The sequence below is a fragment of the Bufo gargarizans genome, chromosome 10 (genome assembly GCF_014858855.1).
Source record: "Bufo gargarizans isolate SCDJY-AF-19 chromosome 10, ASM1485885v1, whole genome shotgun sequence".
NCBI lineage: Eukaryota > Metazoa > Chordata > Amphibia > Anura > Bufonidae > Bufo > Bufo gargarizans.
Genome location: NC_058089.1, coordinates 3,023,820 through 3,037,415, shown reverse-complemented (window position 1 = coordinate 3,037,415; position 13,596 = coordinate 3,023,820). Strand labels below are relative to the sequence as shown.

The 13,596-nt window shown below is 46.4% G+C and overlaps 1 protein-coding gene across 1 annotated transcript in view; it reads right to left on the bottom strand.

The window, feature by feature from the left end:
* The window catches only part of LOC122920710, a 69,531-nt gene extending 58,703 nt beyond the window's left edge, over nucleotides 1–10,828 (bottom strand). The window contains 2 exon segments of the mRNA XM_044270418.1: nucleotides 6,530–6,865; nucleotides 10,704–10,828. Coding sequence (XP_044126353.1) covers nucleotides 6,530–6,865; nucleotides 10,704–10,758 — 391 coding nt within the window. The 5' untranslated portion in view covers nucleotides 10,759–10,828.
* Nucleotides 10,829–13,596: the final 2,768 nt, after the last annotated feature.

The following is a 13,596-nucleotide window of genomic DNA, read 5'->3' as shown; positions in this document are numbered from 1 at the left end:
TGGGTTATATTGCTTCTGGCGCCCACCACACTACTCAGTCTGACTGGCCACCCGAGGTAGGACTGCACTACACAGTTGTGCATTGCAGAGAACTTGCACGACTTTGGTCAGTTGCAAAGATTGCACGTATCTGTGAAAAGAGGCTTATGGAGGAGCACCAAAGTAGCCCTTGAGAAAAGCATACCTTGTGATATACCTGGGCCTACTGATTGTGTTTGAACTGTGACACCCATCATCTTTTCAGTAAAAGAAAGACTATAATTTAGTTACCCAAGCCCCCCTGGTTATTGGTGTCCACATCAGCTTCCCATGTTCTCCTGTTCCCTCCCCAATGTCCTATTCATCTAACATCAAGGGCACCCCAGCTACCACCAGGCAGTGGACATCTACAGTTCATAAATTGCTTAATTGGAAATTCTTCTTCTGTAACATTAGAACGGAATCCTAGAGCCCAATGTGATATGGAACGGCAACACAGGCATCGAAGGGATACACATCTATAACTTCTGGAGAATTACTAAGCGTGATCGTGTTCCTTTCTACAAGTCGTCGGAGTCTACCAGGGGCCAGAATGTTCTTTATAGTGGGAGCCTGTTTGTTATCGCTTCATTGGAAAATGAAAGGGAGAATCTGATTGGTTGCTATGGACAACTAAGCCAGTTCTACGGGTACATAGCATTGTGTGTCGTCACACTGTACGGAGCCGGAGCTCTGTGCAGTATTAGAACGTATTGGCTCCCATGACCAAAAGTTATTGCTTTGCGAAGTCTCTAAATTAATTTGTACTGTTATATAAACATTTCCCAAACTCAGGTTCGGTTCCAACTAGCACCTTGGAAGTTTCATCTGAAGTCGATTCGCTCATCCCTAGTTGCTACCACCAATTCTGCAACCGGCAGTTTATCACATTAATTTGGATATGTATCTACAAAAATATGTCCTGCCCAGAAAGATGTCTTCTGTTCAGTGGGCTCGATCACAACAGGTAGCAACCAATATACAGGGTCTGCCTGCCGCAGAATGACATCTTCAGACTTGCTCTATTCCTGCGTGGGGATGTACCTTTACGAAATTCTTTTTTTTTTTCCTCTAGATTTGGCTTCCCCCTGGAAACAAGTCCATGAGGTTTTGCAAAGATTAGGAGAGAATAGTCTGTATGTTAAGGTTACCTGCACAATTGCTTGTAGAGGTTACTCGAAGAGGGGAAGGAGTCCAATGGCAGCGACACAGGAACAGAGGAGCGCGGAAACGGAATGGATGAATGATCCCGATATGCAGGAATGGCGGTGGCTCAATGGACCCGATAAGGTGCACGTGGTAGATGAGTGCCGAAGAACGAGGAAGGCAAGAGAGTAGTCAGGCAGTCCTGGGTCGGTACACAGGATGGCAGGTACAAGGATTCAGGATGAGGCAAGAGAGTAGTCAATGGAGGCAGAGTTCAGTACACGAGATGGCAGGTGCAAGGATTCAGGATGAGGCAGGATGAGGCAGGAGAGTAGTCGATGGAGGTAGAGTTCGGTACACGAGCAGGTTAGCAGACAAAATACTGAGAGGCTGAAGCAAGACTACGGCTGAGATAGCTCAATAATCTGGCAAGGGAGGAAGTGACATGGTCTTCCTTAAATAGGGCATACACAGATCTGATTGGTCAAACCAAAAGCAGGAACATTCAGGTCAAGGAGGTGGTTCAAAAAAGTAACAGAAACTGTCCAGGAAGCTCTGTAGTCTAGTGAGCAAGGCTACAGCCTAGGACGCCAGAGTCTCCCGGTTCGATCCCTGACACTGTATGTCAAGTTTCAAAAATGTATGAGAAGCTGTCAGCTCTTTTATAGTGACCTCGTCCTTTTGGTTTGAAAGCAATCCAGCATTTCCTAGGGTTCGCAAACTATTACCACCAATTTGTTCCACACTTCATGTCCTTGACAGCTCCCATATCAGGCTTGACCCGCAAAGAAGCGAATCCAAAGAATTGGATATCTGAGGCTGAATCGGCCTTTCAAGCTCTGAAGCAGGCCTTTGCTTCATCGTTCTGATGCTACTAAGCAATTTTTTCTTGAGGTGGATGCATCGTCTATTGAGCTGTGCTTTCTCAAAAATCTTCCTCTGGGAAGATGACAACCTGTGGCTTTTTCTTCAAGGCCTTCTCCGCACCTGAGCGCAACTACACGATTAGGGACAGAGAGTTGTTGGCCATCAAGAGGACACTGGAAGACTGGTGTTACTTTCTGGATGGAGCAGCTCATCTTGTGGTGATCTATATTGACCACAAGAATCTTACCTATCTGCAGTCTGCACAAAGACTTAATCCTTGGTTAAGCTAGATGGTCCTTGTTCTTTGCCTACTTTAATTTCATTCTCCAGATAAAAACATTGAAGCAGATGCTCTTTCCAGGTCCTATGATTCTACCGATCAGGAGGAGGAGCCTTAACACATAATTGATCCTGCAAAAATTGCTCTCTGTCCTGTTACGTTATCTGAGATCCTGCCTGGAAAGACTTTTGTTGCAGAGTCTCTCAGGAGGTGGGTCCTACACTGGGATCACTCCTCGAAAGTTGCGAGTCATGCCAGTCACCAAGAAACCTTCCAATTCATCGCTCAATGGTACTGGTGACTGTCCACTTGGAAGGTTATTCGAGATTTTGTCTCAGCCTGTCCCTTGTGTGCACAGAATAAGATGCCTAAACAGCACCCCTCTGGTCTCCTGCTTCCTCTTCTTGTCCCCGAGACCCCCTGGCAGCAAATAGCCATTGACTTTATCATAGACTTGCCTGTTTCTTCTGGCTGCTCCGCCATTTGGGTAGATGTGGACAGTTCTTTTCAAAATGGCGCATTTTTCCCCTCTGCCAGGTGTTCTTTCAGCTACTCAACTGGCCAAGAGATTCATCCAGCACATTTTCCATCTTCATAATTTTCCTTATCGTATTGTCTCCGATAGAGGCGATCAATTCATTTCTAGGTTTTGGAGGGCTCTTTGCAAGCTGTTGGAAGTGTCCCTGCACTCCTCGTCAGTATATCATCCTCAGTCTAATGGCCAATTGAATGGGTCAACCAGAGCCTTACATTATAATGAGCAGGTCAAGCTCTTGCCCTGGGCAGAATTTTCCTATAACAATCATGTTGGCGAAGCCTCCCAGAAATCACCATTCTTCACTGTTTATGGCCAACAACACAATATCCCACTTCCAGTACCGTCTACCTCCGGCCTTCCTGTGGTTGATGAGATCACTAGAGATTATTCGAAGTTTTGGAAGGAAACAGACTGCATTGAAGGAAGCATCTGCAAGAATGAAGGACTTTGCAGATAGGATGCGCAGGAGTGGTCCTTAATTTCGTCCTGGTGATAAGGTCTGGTTGTTCTCTAAATACATCTGGCTTAGGCCTCATGCACACAAACGTATTTTCTTTCCATGTCTGTTCCGGTTTTTTTGTGGACCGTATGCAGAAAAAAATTGAAGGTACTCCGTGTGCATTCCGTTTCCGTATGTCTGTATTTTCGATCCGCAAAAAAATAGAACATGTCCTATTATTGTCCGCATTACGGACAAGGATAGTACTGTTCTATAAGGGGCCAGCTGTTACATTCCGTAAAATATGGAATGCACAAAGTCATCCGTATTTTTTGCGGACTGCAAAATACAGTCGTGTGCATGAGGCCTTAAGATACCTTCCTATAAATTGGGTCCACACTTTATTAGTCCATTTGAAGTCCAAGAGACAATTAATGATGTGTCCTACAAGTTGAACTTGCCTGCCTCTCTCCAGGAACCGAATTCTTTCCATGTCTCTGTGCTGAAGCCAGTCGTCCTCAATCGTTTCTTTAAAAAAACCTGCCTCTACTCCTACTTCGGTCAGTGAAAGGAATGTCTACGAGGACAAAAGTATTCTAGGCATGAAGAAGAGAAGAGGGCGGACCTTGTTTCTCGAAGACTGAAAAGGATTTGGTCCTGTGAAAAGGTCTTGGGAACCAAGAGAGAACATCAATGCCCCTCTTCTTCAGCAAATTTGTTTTTTCAAGGGCCGGGCCTGAGGAGAGGGGGTGTAAATTGGGGGGGGGGGGGTCGGGGACTGTTAGCCCACCTCTCTGTGCTTGAGCTGCACCTACACGCAGGCAAGGGCATCAGGCTCCTTCACTTCTTCCTGCTGCCGCGCCCCATGCTGGCAAGTGCAGGCAGAGGGTAGCATAATTGTTGTATACTCCCTGTGTCAGCGCTTCCTTATCCTTGCTGGCAGGGGTGCAGCTATGTAGTCTCTGGCATCCTCCTTCTAGCTCTGATTGGAGCTTGCGCTCCGGCTCAGAGTCCTGTATTGTTTGTTAGGGCGTGCATGTCTCTCCTTTTGTCAGGCAGCATGTGCTCACCCTCTATCTTCCCCAGCCTATGGCTGGTCTGCAATGTGCATTTAAAGGCGCCTCCTCCAACTGTATTATTCTGTGTACTGGACTTCGGATTACATTTTACGGACTTTGCCTGACTGCCTCCAGCCCTGACTTCTGCTTCGTACCCTGATTATGCTTCCATCGAATCAGCCTCTGGCCTCCTAGCATCCAATGGGTGTATTGTGTTACCTGGAGGTCAGTCCAGTGGATTTACACTCAGGTCCCGATTCCCTCGTGTTCCAATTCCCCTCTGAGGTAACACCTGGTACACCCCTCGGGAAAGTCTATCCTCACCCTCAGAGGTACGTGTGAAAAACGAGGGGTGTACTCAGACATCGTCCTTAGAGGTAGTCGGTCACGTGAGACAGCGAGTTCTCACCCGCTGGTCATTACACTGCCTTTAAATTCATCATAGAGGCACAGCTCAGCAGGTACAATGTTAAAACCATAATAGTTCTCATTTATGGTCAACGGGACAAGCAATCAGACTAGATATACAATAGATCCCAAGTGACAACCTTGGCCAAGACAGTCTTTGAAGCTCACTGTCCCTCCTACGACTGAGGTAGGTCTTACTTGTGCTTCCATACAGCAAAATGAGAGGTGGTTAAGCGGATGCACAAGAAATAGGCACTTTGGACCTGTGAAAGTGTTTGCCTGAGGACAGTGGTTTTATTTGGGGTGTGTTAATTGTGACCGATGTATGGATGTGCAGCGAGCCCCTGAGGAACCAGTGCAGAGGATACGAGTGATAGTGGCCCTGTTGAGATGTTGTGTCCCTCAGGCCTATGCTCCCTGGGATTTTGTATTGTGAAAAGGGGTGAAGGAATCAGCCAGACATTGAAAAATAACAAACTGTTTTCTTTACTGAGTGCAAATAATAATCCAGCAATATTGAGTACACGGTGCAGTCTCTGTCACCAGATGAGGTGTGGTGGCAATTCCTGGCATTCAGAAATCTGTTAGCTTACAAAATCTCTCTCTCCTCATCCCTCTTTACTACGGCTATAAAGCTGGCACCTGTGACTGTAGGTGTCCACTATGTAATGCAGGCCTTCAAACTTGCCTAAACTGGGATGATGGATATCTTGACTTGTTCTCCCCCACCTTGCAGCAGTGTCTGTAAACTGTATTTCCTGAGCACTCTGCTTTCTTGTATGCCATAGCTTGGATGGACTCTGTGGCCCTTGGACCTTCCGGTCTCTCAGGAGCAGTGTTCCTCAAAGTAGAGCTGGATTTCTGGTCCTAATGCCCTAAGGTGCAGGGGCTGATGAATGTGCTCCCCGTCTCCTCACTAGCCTAGCTAGCTCTCCCTCCCGATAGGAAGTCAGACCAGACCACTCCTATAAAGATAGGGGGGGGTAAGAGAGAGTGGAGTGGTTTAGCTAACACATATTACTGGTGTCTTTATAACCATATATTGTTCTTGTGAATAAAGCAGTAATATGTATTAATAAGCATAGAAATCCACTCTTCTCAACATAAGACTACAGTAAGTATTATATATGATATGTACAGGCTAGGACCCAGGAATCAGCCCCAACCCCTGGTGCTCCAACTTGCTTGTTTGCATATGAATAAAAATACATCTCTCTTCAACTGTTTAACATAGAGACAAAACAAAGGTATTGACTTAATCAGCATGATGAACCCTACCAGGCAGTATGCATGGCTTAATAGGGTTGATCATGCTGACAGAGGCTCTATAATAGTCTTCCCCCTTACACGCCTTCACAGAAATGTATGAACCATGCTATAGACGTCATGAACAGCTTGCATTTTTACAATATGGGGCACTGCTTTATGCTTTTTCTGAAATGTAGTGCATGGACATCTACACAAGGACGTGCACTGCTTATACCTGCTGTAGTGCCGCCATTGTAGCTACTTCACCCCGTACATTCCACTCCAATAACCACATGATAATAATGGCAGCGCTGTAATTTTTTTTAATTCACCCTCGTAGTTCTGACTCACCCGACACAGCCGCCTGGGCGACTCACCCGACACAGCCGCCTGGGCGACTCACCCGACACAGCCGCCTGGGCGACTCACCCGACACAGCCGCCTGGGCGACTCACCCGACACAGCCGCCTGGGTGACTCACCCGACACCTGTGCGACTCACCCGACACCGCCGCCTGGGCGACTCACCCGACACCTCCAGAGTGCTTTTCCCTTCCTTGTAGTCCGGGGTCACTACAACAGCACAGATGTATTCTCCATCATCACTGAACTGCACCCACGGGATGTGAAGTGCGGCATTTCCTCTCTGGATTTCGCTCTCCTCCATATAGGATCCGGCTCTGAAGGCCTTCGGTCGTCCGGGTATATACTGGAACACTTGAGTTGTAATTCCATTCTGTGATTTGATCCATTGCACATTCATAGCTCTCCCAGGAATAAAGTCTGAAAACTCACAGGGGATTGTCACATTCCCATCTCTCATGGCCGAGATAAGTGGCGCCTTCATCGTGACGATCAGACCATCTGAAGAAATAAGAAGAGAATAGTGTCTCTGGAAACTGAATATTTGAGGTCAGCAAACACACGAGCGGGGTCTCACATCCCAACCTACCCCCCCTCTCCCAGAAGATGGTGGAGGCCGTGAGTATCAGAACAGGGGAGGCTATAATGTATTGGTGGCCCTGAAAAGACCGGGTCAATAATATTGGGGTCAGACGCTGTTCACACTCCTATAAGGATGGAAATCATTGAATCAAGATCATCCCTCAGTTGCCTTTATAGATTTATGTCTAAAGTCAAAGGTAGAAAGTTTGGTAAGACGGATCCATAAGGAGCAGGGCCCGTGCTATTACTGCCACACTTCCTAAATACAAGGGTCATATCTACGGCCCCTTCAACTCCAATATCAAATTGGCAATGAGTGAAGTGCTCTTGTCCATCACCACTGCCGATTTACTACATTTCTGGCAAAAAAAACTTTCATTGTTATACAACATATTTTTCACCCCATAAGACACAACTAGGGTTCAGAGGAGGAAAATATGAAAAAAAATATATATTTCAGACCTCAGCTCTGTTGTGCCTTTTTATAGGTAAATACATTGATATCCAATTCATTTTAGTCTAAATGGATGTTCATTGCCTTTAACCACTTAAGGACCACAGGTTTATACCCCCTGCACTTCACAACTTTAACGGTTTATCGCTCGGTCATACAACTTACCACCCAAATTAATTTTACCTCCTTTTCTTCTCACAAATACAGCTTTATTTTGGTGGTATTTTATTGCTGCTGAGATTTTTCTTTTTTTCCAATATTAATCCAAAAAGACTGCAATTTTCTCAAAAAAAGTGTATTTTTAACTTTTTCTGGTAAAATTGTTCAAATATAATTACATTTCTATACCAGTTTGTGTCAGAATTTATTCCAGTAAGTGTATATTTATTGGTTTGCGCAAAAGTTATAGCGTTTACAAACTATGGTACAAAAATGTGAATTTCCGCTTTTTGAGCAGCTCTGACTTTCTGAGCACCTGTCATGTTTCCTGAGGTGCTAGAATGCCAGGATAGTATAAATACCCCCCAAATGACCCCATTTTAGAAAGAAGACACCCCAAAGTATTCACAGAGGGGCATGGGGAGTTCATGTACGATTTAATTTTTTTTCACACGTTAGAGGAAAATGACACTGAGGAAAAAAAATAATAATAAAGTTTCCATTTCTGCTAACGTCTGGAAAAAAAATTAAAATCTCCCACGGACTCCCTATGCCCCTCAGTGATTACCTTGGGGTGTCTACTTTCCGAAATGGGGTCATTTGTGGAATGTGTTTACTGTTCTGGCATTTTGGGCGGGGCTAAATTGTGAGACAACTTTGTATAAAAAAAAAAATATGTAAAAAGTTGTCATTTACAGAGATAATTCTCACACCCAGCATGGGTATATGTAACAATACACCCCAAAACACATTGCCCTACTTCTTCTGAGTACGGCGATACCACATGTGTGACTCTTTTTTGCAGCCTAGGTGCACAAAGGGGCCCAAATTCCAATGAGTATCTTTAGGATTTCACAGGGCATTTTTACGCATTTGGATTCCAGACTTCTTCTCACGCTTTAGGGCCCCTAAAATGCCAGGGCAGTATAAATACCCCACATGTGACCCCATTTTGGAAAAAAGACACCCCAAGGTATTCTGTGAGGGGCCTGGCGAGTTCATAGAAGATTTTTTTTTTGGCACAAGTTAGCGGAAAATGATTATTTTTTTTTTTTTTTTCTTACAGTCTCATATTCTACTAACTTGTCAAATTTTATTTTTTGTCACATGAACTCACCCCAAAAAAATCTCTGCCCAAAAATGGGCAAAAAAAAAAAAGGGAAAGGCGTCTGCCAGGACACAGGAGCTCCGTCCAACATCCAAACCCACTTCAGCTCGTATGCCCTGGCAAACCCGATTCACATCAATTGATGTGGATGAATAAATCATTGCCAGAGTATTTTTTATACAAAGTGTTTGCCAAAGCATATGAACACCGCCCCTCAGCTCATATGCCTCGGCAAACGTATCTTTTTTACTGCAGAGAAGGAATCTCGCCTTGCAGCGCCGCATACACCGACTGTGTAATCTGACAGCAGCGCAATGCTTCTGTCAGAATGCACATCAGTGCTGCAGCTGGTTGATCGCTTGGTCCACCTAGAAGCTTAAAAAAAAAAAAAAAAAAGGCAGCAAACTTTATATAACATTTGAAACAGAACATTAACTTTTTTGCTTACCTGTGATTTTATTTTTATTTTTTCTACCTTTAGAGGACAAACCTCTCCTTCCCCATGGGACAATGTGCAAAGCGCCCAGAGATGTGGCGAAGTACATTATGCACTTTATCCCAGGTAAAAGGAGAGGTTTGTGGCAGCTCTGTGTGAATGGGCCCTAAGACCCCTGTGTCCCTGTCCTGTGTCACGCGATCCCTACACTAATAGTGTACCTGTGTGTGGTACTTGCGGAAACACTCCCCTATGCATAGGGCAGGCTGGTCAGGACAGGCTGGTGTCACGCCTTATTCCACCCCTGCTACAGACACGACATCTTTTTCTTGGGGAACGGTGAGTTGGGGTACCAGGATAGACACTCGGGAAGTGTCTGCCATGTAGCCGGCTCACTACATCAGGGACTTGGGGCACGGACCCTCCTGGATACAGGATTTCTGAAATGATCGGTGTGAACTGTGACATTCCCCCGATATTCCTACGAGTCAAACGCAGCATTAAAATGAGGAGTAAAAGTCTTCATAAATGACCCCCACTGTCTTCCAGTGTCCGCATGTTGGCTGCGTGGGGGAAGAACGATTTGTGGTTTTGGTGGGTGGTGACTGGTCAGTTAGTCTTCAGGACCTACAGTGGAGGAGCGGCTCCTTGAATCAAGATGGCGGCAATGCCAGAGAGCCAAGAGACCCTGAGATGTCACACCAAACATATGCACCATGCTCAATCATAACCCACAGATATACACCCCGATCAGCCACAACCCACAGATATACACGCCGATCAGCCGCAACCCACAATATACACCCCGATCAGCCGCAACCCACAGATATACACCCCGATCAGCCGCAACCCACAGATATACACCCCGATCAGCCGCAACCCACAGATATACACCCCGATCAGCCGCAACCCACAGATATACACCCCGATCAGCCGCAACCCACAGATATACACCCCGATCAGCCGTAACCCACAGATATACACCCCGATCAGCCGCAACCCACAGATATACACCCCGATCAGCCGTAACCCACAGATATACACCCCGATCAGCCGCAACCCACAGATATACACCCCGATCAGCCACAGATATACACCCCGATCAGCCGTCACCCACAGATATACATGTGACAGGGCTTGGTGTCCCTGGTATGAGGAGCTGTTAGTCCCTGTGTCCTGCAGGAGTTCAGAGGGAGATGTGCGGCCTCTGTGTCTTCCTGCTCGGACAGTGTGGACACAGGACCAGGAATAGAGCGAAGCATGGACTTCATCATGGACATCAGGGGAGGTCGGAGCTGGCAGGTGAACTATCAGGACCAGGAGGCAGGGAGTTGGGTGATGTTTGCTGGGTGTACTGGAAGGGGCTGAGCTGAGGCCAGATCCTGGGACCATGTGTGACCATCTCCTGGTCGGGGAGACGCGCTGAGGCCAGACCCTGAGCTATCCGGTAATATTACCACAGACAGGAGCACTTACCGCTGCCATACACAATCTACAGCCTGGAAGGGCGGTGACCCGGAGCGGAGCTCCCTGCCTGCTGCAGTACTAGGAATCGGCAAACTGACACTTACCTGACATCACTCCTACCCCGGAGACCTACCTGCAGTCAGCACTGCCATCAGCAGTGAGTAGAGGACGGTTGTGAGCTCCGACATGTTCTCCTCAGCCCTGAGGCCAGGAGCCTCCACCCTGATCTGTGATGGCGCCGCTCCGGCCTCGCTCTGTACTTTCACTTTCACCTCAGAACTTCAGAAGAAGGAAACTCAAGACTGACATCTACTGGTGTACACTGACACTACACCCTGTACACTGACACTACACCCTGTACACTGACACTACACCCTGTACACAGACACTACACCCTGTACACTGACACTGCACCCTGTACACTGACACTGCACCCTGTACACAGACACTACACCCTGTACACAGACACTACACCCTGTACACAGACACTACACCCTGTACACTGACACTACACACTGTATACAGACACTACACCCTGTACACAGACACTACACCCTGTACACTGACACTGCACCCTGTACACTGACACTGCACCCTGTACACTGACACTACACCCTGTACACTGACACTACACCGTGTACACAGACACTACACCCTGTACACAGACACTACACACTGTACACTGACACTACACCCTGTACACTGACACTACACCCTGTACACAGACACTACACAGTATATACTGACACTACACCCTGTACACAGACACTACACCCTGTACACAGACACTACACACTATATACTGACACTACACCCTGTACACAGACACTACACCCTGTACACAGACACTACACAGTATATACTGACACTACACCCTGTACACAGACACTACACCCTGTACACAGACACTACACAGTATATACTGACACTACACCCTGTACACTGACACTACACCCTGTACACAGACACTACACAGTATATACTGACACTACACCCTGTACACAGACACTACACCCTGTACACAGACACTACACACTGTACACAGACACTACACCCTGTATACTGACACTACACCCTGTATACTGACACTACACCCTGTATACTGACACTACACACTATATACAGACACTACACCCTGTACACAGACACTACACCCTGTACACAGACACTACACCCTGTACACAGACACTACACCCTGTACACTGACACTACACCCTGTACACTGACACTACACCCTGTACACAGACACTACACAGTATATACTGACACTACACCCTGTACACAGACACTACACCCTGTACACAGACACTACACACTGTACACAGACACTACACACTGTACACAGACACTACACCCTGTATACTGACACTACACACTATATACAGACACTACACCCTGTACACAGACACTACACCCTGTACACAGACACTACACTGTACACAGACACTACACCCTGTACACAGACACTACACCCTGTACACAGACACTACACCCTGTACACTGACACTACACCCTGTACACTGACACTACACTATATACTGACACTACACACTGTACACAGACACTACACCCTGTATACTGACTACACACTGTACACTGACACTATATGCTGACACTACACACTGTATACTGACACTGTACACTGACACTACACTATATACTGACACTACACACTGTATACTGACACTACACACTGTTTACTGACATGACGCACTGTACACTGACACTATATACCAGGCATGCTCAACCTGTGGCCCTCTAGCTGTTGTAAAACTACAATTCCCACCAAGCCCTGCTGCTGGGAGTTGTTTTGCAACAGCTGGAGGGCCGCAGGTTAGGCATGCCTGGTATATACTATATAAGCAGAAATCTACAATAAGATCCTGCTGTAATTTCTCCAGGGTTTGTTGTGAATCCACTATGAGATCTCTGGTGGATTCCACATTAAGATGCGTCCTGTGTAAATGTATATTTGTTGTACAGTAGGGTAATCTATATGTCCATTAGCGTTTTCATATACCATAGGGCCACATAGCTAAACTTCATAAGAGCCCGAACTGATGTTAGATGGATATTTTAATTTAAAATTCACACTTTCAGTAACTTTACCCGATTTCTTGGTGGATAAAAGTTGCGCTTTATTAATACGGCGCTCATTCTGTGTCCCGTATTTCTCAGTATATTTACGCTTATTAATGCATTGCTGAATCTCCTCTGTACAGCGCCATAGCTCCTGCTTCCCTCTACACAGTATATTCTATAACTGCCTGCAGCCACCACTAGGGGGAGCACCTCTGCGTCTGCTCCTTTTGTCTTCTCCAAATAAAAAGTACTTACCTAATCCCCAATCTACACTCACCATCTCCGCTGACCTTGTCCACTTGTAACAGTACCAGTTTAGTGCTCTTCTTGATGATGCATCACCACATGTACACGCCTTGTTGTAAATTCTCTAAATGTTGTGCCCAGTGTCTCAGTCTTTCATTTGTAATTTTGCCTGAAGAAATAGTTTTAACGCCTGTAGGTAGGGACAAACGTGGACAGTGAGCCCTACCTTAGAACCCAGCCTGCTTTCCCTATCTTCTTGCAGTGTAAGCTCTAGGTAGCAACACCACAACTGGTCGACAGTCCCTACGCTACTAAGGTGCAGAGACAGACAAATGCCTAGAAACATAAAGACAGTCGTACGTAAATGGGTCACAACCAGGAGGACAACGCAGTACAAAAAACAATAGACAGAGAGTGGTCAAAGGACGAGACGAGGTGAAAAACACGAGCAATACAGATCAGCACAGAAGCAAGAACCAGGAACCTAGCTAATGAGCCCAAACACGACTGTCACTGGCACTGAGGTATGGCAGGAAGGGGTTTACATAGAGCACAGAGTCCCTGGATCGGCACCTGTTAGGCACTCCATTAGTCTGAAACACTAGCACACTGTAATAGAGCAGCTGAGCAATCTCTCATGCTGGCGATCCGTACCCACCGCAGTCTCGCTGTTTTGGGCAGGTGCGGACGTCACGCCA